Source organism: Rhipicephalus sanguineus, chromosome 2, assembly GCF_013339695.2.
Source record: "Rhipicephalus sanguineus isolate Rsan-2018 chromosome 2, BIME_Rsan_1.4, whole genome shotgun sequence".
Taxonomy (NCBI): Eukaryota; Metazoa; Arthropoda; class Arachnida; order Ixodida; family Ixodidae; genus Rhipicephalus; species Rhipicephalus sanguineus.
The window spans coordinates 238106329-238129648 of record NC_051177.1 but is presented as its reverse complement, the minus strand read 5'-3'; the positions used below and the strand labels follow the sequence as shown (position 1 = coordinate 238129648).

The 23320-nt window shown below is 51.4% G+C and overlaps 1 protein-coding gene across 1 annotated transcript in view; it reads left to right on the top strand.

The window, feature by feature from the left end:
• The window catches only part of LOC119382319 (elongation of very long chain fatty acids protein 7-like), a 40566-nt gene that overhangs the window by 12190 nt on the left and 5056 nt on the right, over window positions 1-23320 (top strand). Inside the window, exon 2 of the mRNA XM_037650020.2 lies at window positions 17143-17343. Coding sequence (XP_037505948.2) covers window positions 17143-17343 — 201 coding nt within the window. The remainder of the gene's footprint in view (window positions 1-17142; window positions 17344-23320) is intronic.

Below are 23320 nucleotides of genomic sequence, written 5' to 3'. Positions count from 1 at the left end.
CAAGGCTCAGTACTTGGACGGATACTGTTTCTCATCTACATTAACGACATTGCTAAAAACCTGACATCTATTGCTCGATTATTTGCCGACGATTGTGTGATTTATAGACAGATTACTAACCGAGACGACCACACTGCTTTACAAAAAGACTACATTTCTACTTGGTGCGATCAATGGCAAATGAAAATTAACACTTCTAAAACAAAAGTTATAACGTTTACAAATACTACCAACCCCCCGCTGAATTCCTATCTAATTAACGCAATGCCAATAGAACACGTTTCATCAATAAAGTACTTAGGCGTTCACCTTCCCGCCGATCTGACATGGAATGCCCGCATTGACGCAATAACATCTAAAGCATCTAAAACACTTGGATTCATTAGACGCCACTTACATCAAGCTAACTGGAAGACAAAACTTACAGCATACACCTCACTGGTTCGATCTAAAATAGAATATGCCTCATTCATTTGGAATCCGCACCAGATATACTTAATTAACCAACTTCAATCTCTCCAAAATAAAGCTGCCCGATTCATAACGAGAAACAACTTACGTCATTCGAGCATCACTAATATGAACCTCCCATTACTAGAGAAAGAAGACTTCTAGCACTGCTATGTCATTTTCACAAGCTTTATCATAATCATTCGTCATTTGCTCCCACTTACATATTGCCTGCTATTTCGCTATTTCCGCGCCTAGATCACCCTTTCAAAGTTTTAGCACCATATACGCGCACTAACATTTTATATAACTCGCCCCTGTTGTGTGCCATCCGTCATTGAAATGATCTACCACACGATGTTGTGTCTATAAAAAACCACGACGCGTTTGTAGAAATGTTAAAAAATTCGATTAATATTGTATAAAAAGACAAAGAAAAAAATGTTTTTTATCATTTATTTTTTTAAGACCTGTATGCCGAACCTTGTAAATTATTTTGTGTGCGATAGTGTTCATTATTGTTTGCCTCGCTTATGCTGGTGTTAACAAGTGTATTTCTATTCAAATGTAACCTCACCCTCACCCCGTTTACTGTAACCTCCCCTATGTAATGCCCGGCAAGGGCCTTTACGGTATGTGAATAAAAAAAGTCACATCAAACTAAGTGCGAATGAAAAGTCCTCTCTAACGTACCAGCAGCGCTTGTGTCCGTGTCGTCTCTCTTGTGGGTGTGTGTTCGCGCTGTTGCCACCTTAACCTCTCTAACAGTCTCTCTCTCTCTCTCTCTCTCTCTCTCTCTATATATATATATATATATATATATATATATATATATATATATATATATATATATATATACCGGGTGTCCCAGCTATCTTTAGCCAAGGGTGTAAAACTACAATATTAGAGGCAGGCGAGTGAAATCACTTGCAAATTACTGACAGGCACCTTGCGCACTACAGACAATATTTTGTTTGGTAATTAACTAATTTGTTAATTAAGATTATTTAATTAAATTGCTGAATATTGACTGTAGGCAAGAAACGCGGCTTCCAAAGTTCGAGGGCGTCTTCAGAAACCCCAATTCCATTATTTGCGATAAAGAAAGTCTCACGTATACCATTTTTTCCAAGCTGCAAAGAAAGCCCGCGAAATACAAAAAGAACCACGTGACTAGCGCATTCGCCCGCCGCGAGAATGCTGCCCTCAACCATGGTTTGAGAGAACGAAATCAGCTGCGGCCGCGACTCGCGGCGGCTCCGTTGCAGCGGTAGGGCGATAAGTCGACGGTGGTTTTTTTGGCCCGCGCCAGCCAGTTGGCGCTCGTGACGGTGCAAGTTGTAGCGAGCGCGGGCCAAGAAACCACCGTCAACTTATCAGCCTACCGCTGCGACGGAGCCGCCGAATCGCGGCCGCAGCTGATTTCGTTCTCTCAAACCATGGCTGAGGGCAGCATTCTCGCGGCGGGCGAATGCGCTAGTCGCGTGGTTCTTTTTGTATTTCGCGGGCTTTCTTTGCAGCTTGGAAAAAATGGTATACGTGAGACTTTCTTTATCGCAAATAATGGAATTGGGGTTTCTGAAGACGCCCTCGAACTTTGGAAGCCGCGTTTCTTGCCTACAGTCAATATTTAGCAATTTAATTAAATAATCTTAATTAACAAATTAGTTCATTACCAAACAAACTATTGTCTGTAGTGCGCAAGGTGACTGTTAGTAATTTGCAAGTGATTTCATTCGCTTGCCTCTAATATTGTATTTTTAAACCCTTGGCTAAAGATAGCTGGGACACCCGGTATATATTAAAGATACAGCGACAGTCAAGGCGGGGCCGACTCTCAGCGCGAGTTGCGTTCTCTTCGAAAAGAGCCGAAGAGGGCGACCCACTAGAAGGTGTTCGAGAGGACGACCCATTACCAAGTTCGATCGCTTCGCTACAATTACCCCTGGTACGAAAAGGGAGCCGCCTGGTGACCTAGCAACTTGTCACTATGAGGGGGTCGTGGTAGGGCTTCAGGCGCTCCACGTTGACAATGTCGCGCCCTCGACGGTGCATGTCCGAAGATGGTTCTATGCGTTTGATCAGGTAGTTGACCGGGGATGTGCGTTCGACGATACGGTAGGCGCCTGCCTATTTGGGCAGTAGTTTGGAAGAGAGGCCAGTTGCAGTGGTAGGGACAGAGAGCCAAACGAGCGCTCCAGGGAGGAACGGGGGCGTAGAAGTGGTGGTGTCACCACGAATGCTCTTCTGCCGCTCTTGGTTATGCGTAGTGAAGGTCTTGGAGAGCTCACGACACTCCTCAGCAAGTCTGGCTGTGGCAGAAATAGGCGCACATTCAGAGCTATCCGGCTTGTAGGGAAGGATTGTGTCGATTGTGTGCGACGGGTGCCTGCCATACAATAAGAAAAAGGGTGAGAAACCAGAAGTGCTCTGAGGGGCGGTATTGTAGGCGTACGTAACGAAGGGCAGAATGGCATCCCAATTTGTGTGGTCGGCGGCGACGTACATCGAGAGCATGTCGCCGAGCGTGCGGTTAAAGCGTTCGGTGAGGCCATTCGTCTGCGGATGGTAAGCAGTAGTTTTGCGGTGAACAACGTTGCACTCTTTGAGAATGGCTTCGACGACTTCCGACAAGAAGACACGGCCTCGATCACTGAGCAGCTCCTGGGGTGGACCGTGACGCAGCATGAATCGGTGGAGCAAGAAGGAGGCCACATCGCGCGCTGTAGCCGCAAGGAGGGCGGCAGTTTCAGCGTATCGCGTGAGGTAGTCGATGGCCCAGCGGTTACCAGCGGACGTCAGAGGAAGTGGCCCGTACAAATCGATGCCAACGCGCCCAAATGGCCGGTCAGGGCAATGTAGTGGTTGCAGACCTGCCGGCGACAGGTGCGTTGAAGTTTTGCGGCGCTGACAATCGATGCAGGAGCGAACAAACTTCTGCACGTAGCGGTACATTCCTCGCCAAAAGTACCGTTAGCGAATGCGGTGGTAGGTTTTCGGTACCCCAGAGTGTGCACACTGCGGATCAGAGTGGAACGACTCGCAGATGTGAGAATGCAGACTGCGGGGTATTACTAGTAGCCACTGGCGACCGTCGCCGTGGTAATTGCGTCGGTGGAGGAGGTCGTCGCGAACGGCGAAATGGTGGGCTTGACGACGCAATGCGCGAGAGGATGGTGTGGCCGATGGATCGGTCAGCAAGTCTACCAGTGAGGCAATCCATTGATCCTTGCGCTGTTCGGTAGCGATGGTGTGAACGTCGATTGAAGCTACAGCTATGTGAGACACTGAGCTGTGGGCATTGTCGTCAGGCAAGGGAGAGCGGGACAGGGCGTCGGCGTCAGCATGCTGGCGTCCGTTGCGGTACAGCACACGGATGTCGTAGTCTTGCAGGCGAAGTGCCCACCGGGCGAGACGGCCTGAGGGATCCTTCAAGGACGATAACCAGCACAGGGCATGATGGTCGATGACGACATCGAATGGGCGACCATACAAATAAGGTCGCAACTTCGTAAGGGCCCAAATGATTGCCAGGCATTCTTTCTCAGTAACGGTATAGTTGTTCTCAGCTTTAGTAAGCGTACGACTTGCATATGCCACGACGTATTCCGGGAACCCAGGTTTGCGCTGCGCAAGGGCAGCGCCGAGGCCAACACCGCTGGCGTCCGTGTGTACCTCTGTAGGGGCCGCAAGGTCGTAGTGGCGTAGTATCGGAGGAGACGTCAACAAACTACGGAGCTTTGCGAAAGCGTCATCGCACTCTGACGACCACGAATTGAGGGGCCCATTGCTGCTAAGGAGCTTCGTCAGCGGCGATATAATAGTCGCGAAGTTGCGGATGAAGCGCCGGAAGTAGGAGCATAGTCCTACGAAACTGCGCAGTTCTTTGACCGACGTAGGTTTGGGGAACTCTGACACGGCCCGAAGCTTGGCTGGATCGTGGATAATTCCGTCCTTGGACACGACGTAGCCCAGTATTGTCAGCTGCCGTGCTGCAAATCGGCACTTCTTTAGATTCAGTTGTAGCCCGGCGTCACTCAAACGCGTCAACACATGCCGTAGGCGTTGAAGATGCGTGGAGAAGTCCGGGGCGAAAACTACCACGTCGTCGAGGTAACACAGACACGTGTGCCATTTCAAGTTGCGCAGAACGGTATCCATTATGCGCTCAAAGGTCGCGGGCGCATTACACAGCCCAAACGGCATGACGTTGAATTCGTACAAGTCATCCGGCGTGACAAAGGCTGTCTTCGGTCGAGCGTCATCAGCCATGGGGACTTGCCAGTACCCTGAGCGCAAATCAAGCGATGAAAAGAATTCTGCTCCTTGCAGGCTGTCAATGGCGTCGCGTATTCGAGGTAGGGGATAAACGTCCTTACGGGTGATCTTATTTAGTCGTCGGTAGTCCACACAGAACCGCACAGAGCCGTCCTTCTTCGCAACAAGAACGACAGGAGACGCCCACGGACTGTTTGAGGGTGGAATAACGTCGCGGCGAAGCATGTCATCGACTTGCTCGTTAATTACATGACGCTCTGCTGGAGATACGCGATATGGACGTTGCCGCAGTGGTGGTTGAGCGCCAGTGTCGGTGCAATGGGTGACAGTAGACGTGCGGCCGAGAGGAGTTTGCGAGACATCGAACGAAGAATGAAATTCTTCCAACAGGCATAAAAGCTGGGAACGCTCGACCGACGTAAGGTTGTCAGCAATCCAGGAACGAAATACATCAGCGGATGAGGAATCAGATGTGGAAACAGCACTGAGCGTACGGGAGCTGGCGCAGTGCGTGTCACCCGGTGCGTCCATAAGTTGTGCGTCTTCGAGGGGTTCCGCTCTGCCGAGACATTCCCCTCGCACCAACGTAACCATGAACGGGGATGGGTTGGTCACAAAAATATCCGTGTCGCCCTGAGTGATTTCCACAGTCGCAAATGGCACCAGCAAGCCTTTCCTAGTGAAAACGCGGTCACATGGAGAAAGAAGTGCAACGGCGTCGCAGAGACCGGTGCAATAGACTGACATAGCCGTTGACGAATTCGCAGGAACTGTGATGCCGTCTTTGACGAATACCTTGGTCGCAGCCGATGAACTGTCTGCCGGCGTCAAATGTGAGAATGGTGAGAGCTCTAATTTGGCTGGTGCGCAATGAATGACGGCGTCGTGGCGTGCGAGAAAATCCCATCCCAGGATGACGTCGTGAGAGCATGAAGAAATTATGATGTATTCGACGGCGTACAGAGCGTCCTGACTGATGACACGGGCTGTGCATACCGCCGTCGGGTGAATACTTTGGGCGCTGGCTGTACGCAGGGAGAGCCCGGAAAGCAGCGTCGTCACTTTTCGTAGCAGGCGGCTTAGTTTAGCGTCCATAACGGATACGGCGGCTCCAGTATCGAGAAGGGCAGATGCGCGAACACCGTCCACAAAAACGTCTATCACGTTCGATGGTCTTCGCTGAGGGCTTTCGCAGTTCGATAGCGTCGCAGCCCTTGCCTCGTGGACTGCGACGACTAGTTTTCCTTGTCGCGTAGGACCGGACGTGGCCGCATCGGTGACAGCGAGCGGCGTCGTGGTGACGGTGAACGGCGGGTAGTTGCAGCTGGGCGAGACGGCGGCGACGTAGGCGTAGGTGGGTCGTAATACGGCCGGTTCGACTGGATGGTGGCAGGCGGCACGTCTCTAGGCGGCTGCACGCGATTGCAATAGCGCGCCACGTAGCCGGCGTAACCGCATGCGAAGCATATGGGGCGGTTGTCAGGCGTGCGCCATCGGTTCGCTGGGGCAGGGCCCGCCCATGGTGCAGGACGGGATTGACGGGGCGGCAATTCATAGGACTGCATGGTGGGCGGCAGCCGTGGCCTGTGCGTGACGTCGGCGTAGGCTACCGGTACATCAGCTTCGAAAGAGTGAGGTCGAGTGGAGGCTTCGGCGTAAATGTGTGGGGCAGCCGTAGCGATTGATTGGGGTGGTCTTGCGGCAACTTGGGCGTAACTCAAAGGTGCAGGAGCCGGATGATGCTGGTGGTACTCGGGCATGACCTCCGCGATTTCCTGCTCAATTGCTCGGCGGAGGGGAGGCAGAAGGGTGGTCGACGGCTGTTGAGCGTACCGAGGGCGAGCAAAGTCCAGCAGAGAGAACTGGCGCGCGATTTCCTCGCGCACGAAGGTCTTGATCTCTGCGAGCAACGCGGAGTGGTCGGGTATGGTCGACAAGCCAGCAAGCTCGGCGTCGCGTGATGGAGAGCGACGGGTCATCGATCGCTGCCGGCGCAGCTCCTCATAGCTTTGGCAGAGCGTTATGACCTCTGCCACTGTGCTGGGGTTCTTGGCGAGCAGCATGGTGAAGGCGTCGTCGTCGATGCCTTTCATGATGTGCCTGATCTTGTCAGAATCGGACATGGTGGCGTCGGCTTTCTTACAGAAATCGAGGACGTCTTCAATGTAACTGGTGAATGATTCACCGGCCTGCTGAGCGCGTTCACGTAAGCGCTGTTCGGCCTGGAGCTTACGAACGGCAGGTCGGCCGAATACGTTGATAATGGCGGTCTTGAAGTCGGACCACGTCGTAAAATCGGATGCGTGGTTGTCGTACCACAGGCCCGCCACACCCGCGACGTAGAAAACCAGGTTAGTCAATTTTCCGGCCTCGTCCCATTTATTGAGGGCACTAACGCGCTCGTAAATGGCGAGCCAGTCCTCCACGTCGGTACCATCGGCGCCAGTGAAGACTGGAGGGTCGCGAATACGAGGGACACCGGGACATGTCGGTGCGGGCGAGGTCGTTTGCTGGGAGGCGTCTTGAGACATGGTAGGCGGCAGGGTACGGGATCGAAGAGCCAGGGGCATCGAATGAGGGCCGAAGTTGTTGTGAAGGCTTAGCACTCTCCACCAAATTATAAAGAGGTTTATTAGCGGCGACGATACTCAACAGCGACAGTCAAGGCGGGGCCGACTCTCAGCGCGAGTTGCGTTATCTTCGAAAAGAGCCGAAGAGGGCGACCCACTAGAAGATGTTCGAAAGGACGACCCATTACCAAGTTCGATCGCTTCGCTACAATATATATATATATATATATATATATATATATATATATATATATATATATACATTGTCACGTGGTCGTGACGTCGATGAAGACAGCAGTCGGCGTTTGCAGGATGAAACTGTTTATTTGGCCGAACTTGTGGCCGGAAAATGAGAACTATAACTACAGCAATACACGCTGTACAAATATAGCGGCGAACAGGGCGTCGTCCGTCGATCAACTGACAAGCGGTCAATCGCGTCGGCTTTTATACAGGCGGTATCGAACTTTCCAGCAATATCGCTGGTGGCGGCGTTATCTCTAGACAAAGCTGGAACGTTCGCGTGCGGGGCGCAATCTTATCAGAACGATCTACTATAGACGTGAAGCTTCTCGAACAATGCTTCGCGGACAGCGTCGAGCGTTGATAACCGTCCCTGCCGGTCAAACCCGAATACATCAAAACAAGACAAGAAGTGGGCGTGGCATTGCCCCCCTCTGAAAAAGCATCGTCCCGATGCTTGTGAAAGAACATAGAAGAGAGAAAAAAAACAAGTGCATACAAAATAAATTACAATAACAAAGGAAGAAAAATAGAGTCCCCAGGTTCGCTAACGCGCAAAAAACGGCTTAAGGCGCACGACATGGACGACTTCAGGTCGTGCGCGGCGTCGCTGGGAGCTCCTAATGCCGTCCGGGATCACCTCGTAGTCAAGAGCGCCGAGGCGTCGAAGAACCTTGTATGGCCCGAAGTATCGCCGAAGGAGTTTTTCGCTAAGCCCACGTCGGCGTATCGGCGTCCAGACCCAAACACGGTCGCCGGGCTGGTATTCCGCGAAGCGTCGTCGAAGATTGTAGCGACGGCTGTCGGTGTGCTGCTGGGTCTTGATGCGCAGGCGGGCGAGCTGTCGAGCTTCTTCGGCACGTTGTAAGTAAGCGGCGGCATCGAGGTTTTCTTCGTCGGTGACGTTGGGTAGCATGGCGTCGAGCGTCGTCGCCGGGCTCCTTCCGTAGACCAACTTGTACGGAGTCATCTGCGTCGTTTCTTGGACGGCCGTGTTGTATGCGAAGGTCACATACGGAAGGATGGCATCCCACGTCTTGTGTTCGACGTCGACATACATGGCCAACATGTCGGCGATGGTCTTGTTTAGCCGCTCGGTCAGGCCATTTGTCTGTGGGTGGTACGCTGTGGTCCGGCGGTGGCTTGTTTGGCTGTATCTCAGTATTGCCTGAGTTAGGTCAGCAGTAAACGCCGTACCTCTGTCGGTGATGAGAACTTCTGGGGCGCCATGACGCAGGACGATGTTCTCAACGAAGAACTTCGCTACCTCGGCGGCACTGCCTCTAGGCAGGGCCCTCGTCTCGGCGTAGCGGGTGAGGTAGTCTGTAGCTACGACGATCCATTTGTTTCCGGTATTGGACGTCGGGAACGGACCCAGTAAGTCCATCCCGATTTGCTGGAACGGCCGTCGAGGTGGCTCGATAGGCTGCAGAAGTCCGGCTGGCCTAGTGGGCGGTGTCTTGCGTCGCTGACAGTCCCGGCAGGTCTTCACGTAACGAGTGACGTCGGCGGAAAGGCGCGGCCAGTAGTACTTCTCCTGTATTCTTGCTAGCGTGCGAGAAACACCCAGGTGTCCAGCCGTCGGGTCGTCGTGCAGAGCCTGGAGGACATCTGGCCGCAATGTCGAGGGTACCACGAGAAGGCTATCGGCTCGAAGCGGTGAGAAGTTCTTCTTTAGGAGAACACCGTTGCGCAAGAAAAATGACGGCAGTCCCCGCGTGAATACCTTCGGAACAACGGTGGTCCTGCCCTCGAGGTATTCCACAAGGCCCCTGAGTTCTGGATCCGTTCGCTGTCGTTCGGCGAAGTCGTCGGCACTTATGATTCCCAAGAAGGAGTCGTCCTCCTTGTCGTCCTGCGGCGGTGGGTCGACGGGGGCGCGAGACAGGCAGTCAGCGTCGGAGTGTTTCCTTCCGGACTTGTAAACGACGGTAATGTCGAATTCTTGAAGTCGTAGGCTCCACCGTGCGAGGCGACCTGAAGGGTCCTTCAAGTTAGCTAGCCAACACAATGCGTGGTGGTCGCTCACAACTTTTCTGTTGTGGAATAGTTCGTTTCTGCCTTTGATAGCGACCGGCTAGCATAACTGATGACCCTTTCCTGCCCGTCAGTCTTCTGCACAAGGACGGCGCCGAGTCCTACGCTGCTTGCGTCGGTGTGGATTTCCGTATCGGCGTATTCGTCGAAATGTGCTAGTATAGGAGGCATCTGAAGGCGTCGTTTCAGTTCTTCAAATGCTTCGATTTGCGCCGTTTCCCACTTGAATGGCACGTCGGTCTTCGTGAGGTGAGTTAGCGGTTCGGCGATTCGAGAAAATTCCTTGACAAAGCGCCTGTAGTAGGCGCACAAGCCGAGAAAACGGCGCACGGCTTTCGTGTCGGTGGGGGGCGGGAAGGCAGCGATGGCAGCTGTTTTCCGCGGGTCTGGGCGAACACCACCCTTGCTGATCACGTGACCCAAAAACAGCAGCTCCTCGTATGCAAAGCGGCACTTTTCAGGCTTCAAGGTGAGGCCAGAAGTCTTGATTGCTTGTAGTACAGTGTCAAGGCGCCGGAGGTGTTCGTCGAAGCTTGAGGCAAACACAATGACGTCGTCCAAGTACACAAGGCAAGTGTGCCACTTCAGTCCAGCCAGCACGGTGTCCATAACGCGCTGGAACGTCGCAGGTGCCGAGCAAAGACCAAAGGGCATAACCTTGAACTCGAAGAGGCCGTCTGGTGTTATAAAGGCAGTCTTCTCTCGGTCTCTCTCGTCGACTTCGATTTGCCAATAGCCGGTCTTGAGGTCCATCGACGAAAAGTACCTCGCGTTGTAGAGTCGATCCAGGGTGTCGTCTATCCGTGGGAGAGGGTAGACGTCCTTCTTCGTGATTTTGTTCAGGCGGCGATAATCGACGCAGAAGCGTAGGGTTCCGTCTTTCTTCTTCACTAACACCACGGGTGACGCCCATGGACTCTTTGACGGCTGGATGATGTCGTCGCGTAGCATTTCGTCGACTTGTTTCTTTATGGATTCGCGTTCTCGCGTTGAAACTCTGTACGGGCTCTGCCGGAGTGGCCTGGCATTTTCCTCTGTTATGATGCGATGTTTTGCGACTGGGGTCTGGCGGATTCTTGACGATGACGAAAAGCAGTCCCTGTATTTCAAGAGCAGGGTTTTGAGCTGTTCTTGTTTATGCTTCGGAAGGCTAGGATTAACGTCGAAAACTGGTTGAGAAGCTTGGTTCGTCGGTGTTGGCTCGGAAGAATCGGCGATGGCGAAAGCCATCGACGTAGCCGTGATTTCTTCGATGTAGGCGACTGTCGTGCCTTTGTTTACGTGCTTATACTCGTTGCTAAAATTTGTGAGCATCACTGTTGCTTTGCCTCCCCGCAACTCTGCTATTCCTCTTGCGACGCAAATCTCGCGGTTAATCAACTGGTGCTGGTCGCCTTCAATGACGCCTTCCAGGTCTGCTACTTTCTGAGAGCCGACGGAAGTGATGACGCTGGAGCGAGGGGGAATGGTGACTTGGTCTTCCAGCACATTCAAGGCATGCTTCCCTGGCGGCGTGTACCGCGGTAATGCTTTTTCTGTAGATAGTGTTATCGACTTCGATCTGAGGTCGATGACTGCACCATGAAGGCCTAAGAAGTCCATACCAAGGATGACATCTCGGGAGCAATGCTGAAGGACTACAAAGCTTGCGGGATAAATCCGGTTGTTTATGGAGACCCTCGCTGTGCAGATTCCTGCCGGCGTTACTAGGTGACCTCCCGCTGTGCGGATTTCGGGGCCTTCCCAGGCGGTCTTGACTTTCTTCAGCTTCGTCGCGAACGGTCCACTGATGACGGAATAGTCGGCTCCAGTATCGACGAGAGCGGTGACGTTGTGGCCGTCGATGAGAACGTCGAGGTCACTCGTTCGTCGCCTACCGTTTCGATTTGGTCGCGGCGTCGGATCACGGCTACGTCGGTTTGTCCCGCTGCTTCGTCGTTGTGTCGTCAGGTCTTCTTCGGGCCGTGAAGTTTCGACGTCAGGGCTTCGTTCGGCTTGCGGCGTGTTCTTTAGATGTCGTTGCGGCGTTGTCGTCGGCGGCGGAGGATCTTCGGTATTTCGTCGTACAGCAACCGCACCTCCATCGGTTGCTGCCCTTAGTTTTCCGGATACGGGCTAGGTGACCGGCCCCGAGTTGGGCCAGTGTATGGTCGGCGTTGGGGAGAGACGTAGCGGCCTGGCGACGGCGAACGGGAAGGTTGTCGGGGCGTCCATTGCGTTCCCGCGAGGTAGTCGGCGATGTCACGTGGTCTTTCCCCTCGCTGTGGACGCGGCGCGTCGATGGCGAATCCACGCAGTCCCATCTGTCGGTACTGGCAGCGGCGGTAAGTGTGGCCAGCTTCTCCGCAATGGTAACAGAGTGGGCGGTGGTCGGGGGCGCGCCAAACGTCGGTCTTCCTCGGCGTGTATCGTTGGCCGGCTGGCGGGCGGTGTGACGTCGGTGGCGGCGGCGGTGGTGCCTGGCGGCGGAACTGTTGAGGCGGCGCGGCGTCTTGACTTGGGCGAGGAGGGGGGGGCGTTGCGTCGGGCTGCAGCAGCATAAGTCACTGCTTGCAGCTGCGGCTGCGCTGACTCGGGGGTGCCCAGAGGACTGCTGGATTTCCTCTCGGACGATGTCAGCGATCGACGCAACTTCAGGCTGTGGTGAGGGTAAGAGCTTGCGTAGTTCTTCCCGCACGATCGCTCGGATCGTTTCGCGCAGGTCGTCGGAGCCGACAGCATGAACAACTGGGTTGTCTTGAATCGATCGGCGATTATACTGCCGGTTGCGCATTTCCAACGTCTTCTCAATCGTCGTCGCCTCTGAGACGAACTCTTGGACTGTCGACGGTGGGTTCCGCATTAGCCCAGCGAAGAGCTCTTGCTTTACCCCTCGCATGAGCAAGCGGACTTTCTTGTCCTCGGGCATGGCTGGGTCGGCGTGTCGGAACAGTCTGCTCATCTCTTCCGCGTACAGCACCACGTTCTCGTTTGGAAGCTGCACACGGGTTTCCAGCAGAGCTTCGGCCCTCTCCTTGCGGACGACACTCGTGAATGTGGCAAGGAATCTTGTGCGAAAAATGTCCCACGTCGTGAGGCTTCGCTCTTGGTTCTCGAACCAAGTTCGGGCAGAGTCCTCCAAGGCGAAGTAGACGTGTCTTAACTTGTCTTCATCGATCCATTCGTTAAAAATGGCGACGCGGTCGTACTTCTCCAGCCAACTTTCCGGGTCTTCAGCAGATGATCCGTGAAAGGTCGGTGGTTCCTTTGGGCGCTGTAGCAGCACGGGTGCAAGCGGCATGGTTGCTGTCATTGTCGCTGTTGTGTTGGTCATGGTCGGGGTCTTCCTGGTCTTGTCGGGTAAAGGGCTGGTATTCTGGAGGTAGTCCTTGTGTCCTGCGGCTTGCTCGCTGTTCGGGGTAGGCGTCGATGTCTTCGTTGCGGCCCGACTGGGTTCACGGCCTGACGGGGGCGACCGGAACATGAGCGAAGCAGCACCTCCACCAGATGTCACGTGGTCGTGACGTCGATGAAGACAGCAGTCGGCGTTTGCAGGATGAAACTGTTTATTTGGCCGAACTTGTGGCCGGAAAATGAGAACTATAACTACAGCAATACACGCTGTACAAATATAGTGGCGAACAGGGCGTCGTCCGTCGATCAACTGACAAGCGGTCAATCGCGTCGGCTTTTATACAGGCGGTATCGAACTTTCCAGCAATATCGCTGGTGGCGGCGTTATCTCTAGACAAAGCTGGAACGTTCGCGTGCGGGGCGCAATCTTAACAGAACGATCTACTATAGACGTGAAGCTTCTCGAACAATGCTTCGCGGACAGCGTCGAGCGTTGATAACCGTCCCTGCCGGTCAAACCCGAATACATCAAAACAAGACAAGAAATGGGCGTGGCAATATATATAGATATATATATGCATATATATATATATATATATATATATATATATATATTATAAGGGGGTTTATTCACAATACCAAATGCCTGGGTTCAGCGGCTGAAAAACTGTCACGCGCGCTCTCGGCTCTTCGTCTTGGTCTTCTTCCACTCCTGCTCGATGCTGCCTCGCTGTCTCTCTTCCCCACTACAAGATATATATATATATATATATATGTGATGGTTCAAGGGTGAATGGGGGAAAGGAAGAGGAGGAAGACGAAGAGTTAGATTAAACTGGTGTTCTGACTGACGCCATGTCTCGTCCGTTACAGTAAGTCGACAGGATCTACCTCAACAGTATCTTGAGCCCACCAAAGAAGATGATCAGCCTGCCGAAATACACCGGAGCTGAAGACGACGTCCCTGTGGACAAGTGGTTGCGTCTCTTCGAAACGAAAGCGAGCAACGCTACCTGGTCCAAACGAGATCGCATCGACTGCATCAGCGAGTACCTGGAAGGTGAGGCATTCCGCTGGTACCTCACCGAGATTTTCGACTCAGAAGATTCGTGGGAAGGCATCAAAACAAGCATGATAGCGCGATTTGCAGCCCCCGTCAGCGACCCCTTCCGCCAATTCATACACTGCAGACTCAAAAGAGAGCAGCGCATCAGGCACTATTACGAAGACGCGCCTTGGTCGCCTTGCAGAGTTGAAGGACGTTCACATAGTGTCAGGCTTGACCGATGGTGTAGCTGAGGAGATTGAAACGCGCCTCGCTGGAATGTCGCTCGCCACCCCGGCCAAGTGGCTTGCTGCTGCGCTCCAAGTGGAAGACTCTGTCCAGAGGGATGCTTCCCAACGCTCGTCGAAGCAGCAGCTCGTGCAACGGGAGCCTCCTCCTACGCGGCGATGGACTGCAGGATCGACGCGCACCCCGCGCAGTGAGTGCCGACGGTGTGCATCTGCTGGTTTGCCAAATCAGTTTCACTGGCACAATGAGTGCCCTCGTCGTGAAATGGCGTCTGCTCTAGCTGATGACCAGGGAAACGAAGAGGGCGGCCCAAAGCTGCACTAATACGTTTTGGTGCGCTTGTGAACGGACAATTGGTGAACGCAACTCTAGATACAGGAGCCACTATTACCTGTATCAGTGACGCTGTGTTCAGAGAACTCAAGCTGCAATTGCTCAAGGATCCATGCATCCGTGTCCAACAAGTCACCTCAACGACAAAAACTTTGGGCCGCGTACACATACAGTTTGAAATAGGGAAGATAAAGCGGGCATTCCAAGCACACGTTCTCCAAGGCATGAAGACTAAATTCTCGCTAGGCCTGGACAACGCCTCCTTTTTCAACCTTTCCCTCAACTTGAATACCATGACTTTGCTTCAAGACGACGAAGCTCTACACAATCCCTTTGAAAATCAAAAGTGTGTCTTCAGTGCTGGTACAACACCGCTCCAGTCCATTGACGTCACGTACCTTTCACCGTCACAACAAGCTGCTTTGAGAGATGTGCTTCACAGTTACGAGGACATTTTCTCAAAGTCTCAGATGGACTTCGGATGTATTGCGGATGAACGACATTGCATTGTCCTCAGCAACAACGTCCCTATTCGCAGACCACCATATCGATGCTCCCCGGCAGACAAAGAGGAAATTGTCAGGCAAGTGGACCTACTGCTGAAGCAAGGCGTGGTGCGTCCCTCTTTTAGATGCGAAGTATCTTAAGGCGGAGCTCAATCCGGTGGTGATGGTGGTGGTGGTGGTGGTGTGCGGCGTGACCACCCTTACTGCGCATGCGCATACCCTCTCCACTCACCCTCTCCCTGTTGTCACCGATTCACTGTTGTCACCGATCACGCTGCCTTACAATGGCTCAAAAACATCAAAAATCCCCAGGGCCGTCTGCTTCAATGGTCTCAGAAGCTGTCTATGTATGACGTCAACATTCTACATCAAAAAGGCAGCGAAGAAGCGGATGCATTTTCTCGGAGTCCTGTGGTTCAACTCCTTTCATTACCAGAACTTCAAGGTTACCAGGATGACCGTCCTCGCTGCAAGTGCACCACTGAAAACGGGGTCATTATCGTGACACGTAAAGGAATTCGCAAAGTGTACGTGCCTCACAAGCTCCGACTGGGCCTTCTGCAGAAAGCACACTGCCAGTTCGGACATGTCGGAGTAAAGAAAACTCTCGGGGTGTTGTCACCGTACTACTATTGGCCGGAAATCATCACAGACGTTTCGTCCTACGTCCACCACTGTTGCATATGTCAGCGCTGCAAGAAGCCTAAAACCAAGAGATTCGGATCACTCGAGTCGCTACCACCTGCAGAACAGCCCTTCGATCTTGTAGCAATGGACACTATAGGTGGCTTTGCTGGATACGGCTCGACGAAGAAGTTTATTCACTTGGCAATCGACCACGCTACGCGGTATGTCTGGGCGTTTCCCCACAAAAATGAAACTTGTGACGCATACATTTCGTGCCTCGCCACCATCTTCGCTGCAGGGAAGCCAAAGAAGTTCCTCTCTGATCGTGGGCCAGCTTTCACTGCTGGCAAGCTCAAGCAATTCCTAAAACGCAACAATGTCCACCAATTGTTCACGTCCTCACAACACCCTCAATGTAATGGCATGAACGAACGTACGACTCAGACTATTGTAACCCGGTTGAAGTGCAAAATGAATGAGCAGCAGCAGAAGTCTTGGGTCAAACATCTTTCGGACGTTGTCCAGGAATACAATAGAACTCCACATGAAGTAACCCGATATCCACCATCCTATTTGATGTATGGAATACCTTCATACGATACCATTTTAGACACCCCGATGGAAAGTGTGCAAGAAGCAAGGTAAAGTGCAGTCAAGAACACGCTAGCTTACCATGAGAAGAACAAGATCATCTACGACAAGAAATTCCTACCACAACATCTTCAACCTGGCGAACTGGTGCTCTACGAAACACCTTGGCACCCAAACAAAGGAAAGCTCAGCTCAGTCATGTAAGGGCCTTACACGATCCTTCGTAGAGCGTCTCCTGTGAACTATGAGATAGATCGATGCGTGGCACCGTTAAGCAGAACTACTGACATTGTGCACGTCAGCAAACTGCGCCTCTACTATTGTCCCAAGAAGTTGACGCTCTCTCGGGGGGAGGGGGAAACGTGTGACGGTTCAAGGGTGAATGGGGGAAAGGAAGAGGAGGAAGACGAGGAGTTAGATTAAACTCGTGTTCTGACTGACGCCATGTCTCGTCCGTTATACATATATATATATATATATATATATATATATATATATATATATATATATATATATATATATATATATATATATATATTATATATATATATATATACACGGCCGATGGAGTGGCGGATGCTTGCCCCCCACCCCAATCGTGACCAGACTGGTACGCCGCTGTGTATCAATTACGCAGAGCACCGCCAGCGTGAAATCTTTGAGGATTCTTGCGTCCGAAAAAAGTGGAGAATGTTGTGTCGGCGTAGCTTCGCTATTGCTCTGCCGAAATGTATGGATGTACTACGTATCAAAAGTGTGATTTGGCATGGTATACAGCGATGTCTTGTCCGTTGACATGTATACTGGTTGAGTTTTTCGTGCCGACTACCAGGGAGACAGCGTTGAAGTAAATGCGCCATTTCCTTTCGGGTGTCTGTAGGTGAGCGGTCTGCACGTGGTCCACCACTGCGTAATCGCATGGAACATGTGGATCTGCGTGACGTACGGGGCCCAGGCGCAGACCATCTTCGTGACGTGCATGAACACACTGGTGCACTTGGTCATGTACTCCTACTACTTCCTCGCTGCACTTGGTCCGCGTGCCCAGCGGTTTCTCTGGTGGAAGCGGTATCTCACGCAGGTGAGCTTCCTTGAAGCGTTATTAAGCGAGAAAGCTTTCCGATGAAATTACGATACAGATACGGGCTCATTTCAAACTGCCATTGATTTTCAGCTGACACTTACACGACCAATAAAGAAACAAATAGTAGATGAATTTTACCAAGACGACGCACTACACAGGCCCACATTTATTCTTCAGCCACCCATATCAATTGCACCCCCGAAAAAGGCCAGCTCCGTGGGGGCCAGAAATAGGGAGGTCAAAATGGCGCAATTGTGGCCCTGGCGCGGTTTTTGGATTGCCTCGACAATTTCCCGCGTGCGCTATTCATCGTCGTGGAACAGAACAGCAGATTCCTCGAACTTGCGCTCGTGGCAATGAATGGGCAGGACTGCCCTCTTGCACTCTCATTAGCACGTTCCTGCAGCCCATGGTTAAGGCAGCAACAAGTGGGGCTTAAGTAGGGCATTCAGCACGAAAGTGGCAACTATATACACTATTTCTTCCATGCATTCTACGAACTGGTTTCAGGATATAACGCCTCATTTTCCTCTTGGTAACTGGACACATAGGAACGCATAGCCTAGACAGTTTTCACGGGCAGACATAACGACTTTCACAGCGACATTATTTGCATTCTTAAGATTCCGCGCGATACCATGAATATAGGGGATGATCGCCATCTTTCTGGCGTCATGGAACCTTGTGAGGCCCTCATGGACAGTCATTTCAACGAGCAATAGGTGTGCTGAAAATGTACAGCGTCATCATTCGACAAGCTCGTAAGTTTGATCTGCCATGCATTGCTGGGCGCGAAAACGAAACCAGTCGCATATCACAGCCTTTCAGGTGCTAGCTACTGGTTTTTTGTCTTCGTTCAGCGATGACTTCCCAATGCTTCGTGCGCTGCTAAGGCAACGAGGGAGCCGTGACAATGCCGGGAACAAGGTAACACTAATCTTAATCGAATGAATCAGTTACCTGAACGAAGAAAAAGAGCGTCCGCCGCGGTGGTGTAGTGGTTACGGTGCTCGGGTGCTGACCCGAAGATTGTGGGTTCGATCCCGGCCGCGGCGGTCGCATTTCGGTGGAGGCGAAATGCTAGAAGCCCGTGTACTGTTCGATGTCAGTGCATGTTAAAGAACACCAGATCGTCAAAATTTCCGGAGCTCTGCACTACGGCGTACCTCATAACCATATCGTGGTTTTGGAACGTGAAACCCCAGGTATTATTATTATGGCCACTACAAAGTAAAGCACCACACAGACCGACTGCTCGCGCTGCATAACCGAACACCCGCCGCCCAGTGTATAGAGGCACCGCATCTTGACCTGCCATATAGTGCCAGTGGGAGACTGCTACTCTGCGTGATTAAGCAATAAACATTCACAGCGTCCATGTACTTAAGGTGGGCTATGGGTTTTACTTAATCACACCGATCTGCTAGTATTGTTAGGACGCGTGAACTAGCGGAAGAAGTTGATTTCACAGCGTGAGTCCTACACAGTCTCCAGTTTACTTTCCGTCTCTTTTACCCGTCCTCTCACAAGTGTTGGAGTGGTTCTGACCGGTTTCGGTGCCGTGGTCTCGTGGCCGCTACAGCACTCTCCCCCTGGTGAGTTGCCGTACGGAGCGCTCTTAGAAATTGCTAAAGGGCCGGGCGGGAAGTGGTGCTTGAGCACCGTTCGCTGTGCGATTGTCGTACGAGTACCTCTTGAGCTTGAGCTCGGCCTAGAGCTTGAGGTCTTGGTGGAGGTGAGGGTTCGCTCCGTGAAGGCACCGCAGCGATGTCGCTGCCCGTGTGTGCCCGCTCGACACGGCAAAGCGACACGACCTCTTACCGACCAACACGTATGCACAAACACGTATGGACGCGCTGTGAGCCACGGGTCGATGTGCACGTACCATGTATCTGGCTGCCGTGGGTTTGCTGATTATATCTCGTAGACGATGTGCCACTACTTCGAATGAGCTGCGCGCAATCAGGGCTGGGCAAAGATACCTTGAAATTGTATCGCGATACAATACAAGATACTCAGGCAAGAAGTATTTGAGATACAGATACAAGATACCACAACACCGATTGTATCCGATACGATACATTCTAATTGTATCTTAAGATACTTCGATATATTCCAACAAATTGTTATTATATATCTGTATATATGGTAATGGAGCCCTAAAAGCCGATGCACAAAAATGTTCGCTTGAAAGTTTATTAACTGCGACCAATTTTGCTTCATTTGAATGAAATGTCTGCTAGTTTCTCAAAGGTTTTGTATTTCTTGCTCAATGTATATTACTTTCATTCCGAAACAAGTTATTGGGGTTGCTTTAGCTGCTTATCATGACAGGTCTTTTACACTTCGCTGATAACGGTTTTTGCTTGCCGCTATTGTAATTGGGTGGAGTCGATGCTCTGCTTGCCGACGAGCTAGCGGGCTACCATCTAATCACAAGAACTTCAGTGAGAAGCCTCCGCACAATGGTGCATATACCATTGTTAAGTTCTACCTTGGCCGTAAACGTATCACGGTTTTCGCAGTACCCGATCACCGGACAGGTGTACATCCGCGAGAGCGCTGCTAGCGGCATTCTTTTCGACGCATCGTGTTTACGTAGATGACATAAAACTGCAATTACTTTCATATTCTACTTATCTGCTCGCGTTCAGCGTTCGTTAGCGACGTACTCAGTAATGCGCGATCTTATAAAAAATGGTTGATCCCTCCGTCATAGGAATCGGAATAACACAAAAGTAAGGCGTGCCCTTACAGAAGTAACTGAATATTTACTGTACATTGATATAAGAGAGTTTGTACAATGTATATTGATGTCTGGCAGCTATAGCACCATTTAACGTAACAGTAGGGAGAGCTGGGCGAGTTGGTTTCAGGACATTCTTGGAAACATTTCGGCGCGCGCACAAAAGACGGAAACGAAAGGCGAGAAGACAAACGGGCGCGAACTCACAACTAAGTTTATTGAAGGAAGTACACGAAATATATAACCCAGGGTAGCTCAAGAGCGCATGTGCGTAAAAAGAATCAAACAAACAAACAAGCAAAACATAAGGAAACATAAGAAAAAACACATCATGACAGTAATATTGCAGAAGTAACTACATCGTGCAGCAGATTTTAAAAGTCAAGTGCTACTCAAAAAGGTGAACTCCTTGTCAGTTAGTGCAATCGATGGGTTGCTTACGCATTTATCAGCACACCTTCTAATGTGGAAAGCTTCAACTATTTCCCGAGTTATCTTGTCTTTATGATAAAACAAAATGTTAGTATCACACCACACAGGATGACATTGGCAGTTCCTGCAATGCTCGGCTAGATGTGTTTTTTCTTATGTTTCCTTATGTTTTGCTTGTTTGTTTGTTTGATTCTTTTTACGCACATGCGCTCTTGAGCTACCCTGGGTTATATATTTCGTGTACTTCCTTCAATAAACTTAGTTGTGAGTTCGCGCCCGTTTGTCTTCTCACCTTTCGTTTCCGTCTTTCGTGCGCGCGCCGAAATGTTTCCAAGAATGACCATTTAACGTGTATGCACACACTTTCATGATTGTTGGTACATCTCCATCCCGACTAACGTCCATGTTAAATGATTAAACAAACCCTTGTGGTAGTTGTAGTAGTTAACGGTGAAAGCGTAATCAGACAGCGAGGTGTGATAGCCAGAAGACCGTCGCATATTAGACGCAGAACTTGGTCGCCATCCCGCGGCCTGTTAAATGTGATTGAATACCACGGCCACACTAAAGGGAAACGCAAAGCGCGTCGTGCCGCCCCGGTAGCCCGGCCGCGACTTTAGGGGCGAAGCTCCTTAAGGCGGCACCCGTTCGTCCCTCGTAGTCGTAGTCGTAGTAGTCGAAGTGCGTAACCAGTCTTACGCTTTGACCTCCAAGGTGGTGCCGGTGGGAGATTTTTCCTGTGCGTTGTTGAACAATAAAAAATTCGCAGCGTGCGCGTTAACTAAAAGCCGAATTCTTCTGTCTCTCATTCCCCATTAGCAGCCATTGGCATGTTCCAGTAGGAAACGTTAGTAGAAGTAGAAGTGTAAGTGTTAGCTAAAAGCCGACTTCTTCTGTCTCTCATTCCCATTAGCAGCCATTGTTTACCTCCTAGGTAGTGCCTGGTGAGATTTCTCCTGTGCGTGATTAAACAATAAAAATTTTGTTCAAAACGCCGTTGATTGATGAAATAAACCAACGAAAGACGCCAGATGTTTTGTAAAAGCAAAACGAAAAACGCCAGATGTTTCTAAAGCAAAACGAAAAGACGCCAGCTGCTTAACGAAAGACGCCAGATGTTTTCTAAAGCAATGGTTTTCTAAACAATGAAAATTCACAGCGTACATGTAAAATTAACGTGAGCTGCAAGTCGTCATAACTCATCGAACCTTTAGTGTAAACGCGCCCGATCTCACGTCGGTGATGATGTACTGGGCAGAATTCACGGAAGATTCACGGTTTACCGATGAACCTCCGCAGCTTCGCCCACTCATCATCATTCACTCCGTGGATATGCTGTGATTTTTTTCTCGGGGCGAGCGCGTGAGCGGGGAACGCGGTGTTGCAGCCACGTGAGGCAGGCGCGGGTCGCAGAGCTATTTTTGGTTTGGATTAGCGTGATACTATGAGCGAGGCTAACGAGTCCGACGCTTTTACGGCGCTTGAGCTAAGGTCGCCACCTCGCGGTATGTTAAGGCATTGAAAAATTGAACTTCTATTGAAAACGCGCCGAATGGGACGGACGTGTAACGCGTTGCAATTGCTAATCAACTGTGGACATATCTACTAGCGCGAAAAACACAAAGGACGAGGTAAAGACGGCAGACAGGACACAGCGCTAAACTTCAACTGATCTTTTACTTCCACAAGACACAAGAAATCACAAGCTGCGCAGGAGGCTGCGCCACACGGAAGAAAACAGCCAAAAACGCCCCCACAAATGTAACTACATTTTTTTATACTTTCACATGCCCTAAGTTGATGAATCGTGTGATAACTAATTCAACGGTTCTATGCGCAGATTGCGGTCCAATTATGCGCACTCCTTGTTGCTGAGGGCCAGCGATGGTGCGCTTACACACCGATCACCCGCTTTTTTTATGCAGAAGGCCTCGTAGATCTCTCTGTCTGATTGCCCTCGCAACCGCCTGAGCACACGAGCGCAGTGAAGCTGTGCTTTGCACGCGCACCTTCGGCAATGGTCAGCAAGATGGCCAGCGGCAGCTACGGCACTGACGGATGCCCGGTGTTCCCTCAGACGGTCGTTTAAACAACGGCCCGTCTGGCCGATGTAGCACTTTCCGCACGACAGTGGAATCATATATACCACTGCGACTGAGCATTCCACGAAGCGCGTGACATGCTTTTTCCCACAGGCTCGAGCACCCTCCGTAGCATTCACCATACGGCACATCCCAGAAAGTTTTCTAGGTGCAGTGAAAACAACTGAGACGCCGCACTTCAGCACCCTCCGCTACGGAGGGTGCTCGAGCCTGTGGGAAAAAGCATGTCACGCGCTTCGTGGAATGCTCAGTCGCAGTGGTATATATGATTCCACTGTCGTGCGGAAAGTGCTACATCGGCCAGAGGGGCCGTTGTTTAAACGACCGTCTGAGGGAACACCGGGAATCCGTCAGTGCCGTAGCTGCCGCTGGCCATCTTGCTGACCATTGCCGAAGGTGCGCGTGCAAAGCACAGTTTCACTGCGCTCGTGTGCTCAGGCGGATGCGAGGGCAATCAGACAGAGAGATCTACGAGGCCTTCTGCATAAAAAAAGCGGGTGATCGGTGTGTAAGCGCACCATCGCTGGCCCTCAGCAACAAGGAGTGCGCATACTTGGACCGTAATCTGCGCATAGAACCGTTGAATTAGTTATCACACGATCCATCAACTTAGGGCATGTGAAAGTATAAAAAAACGTAGTTACGTTTATGGGGGCGTTTTTGGCTGTTTTCTTCCGTGTGGCGCAGCCTCCTG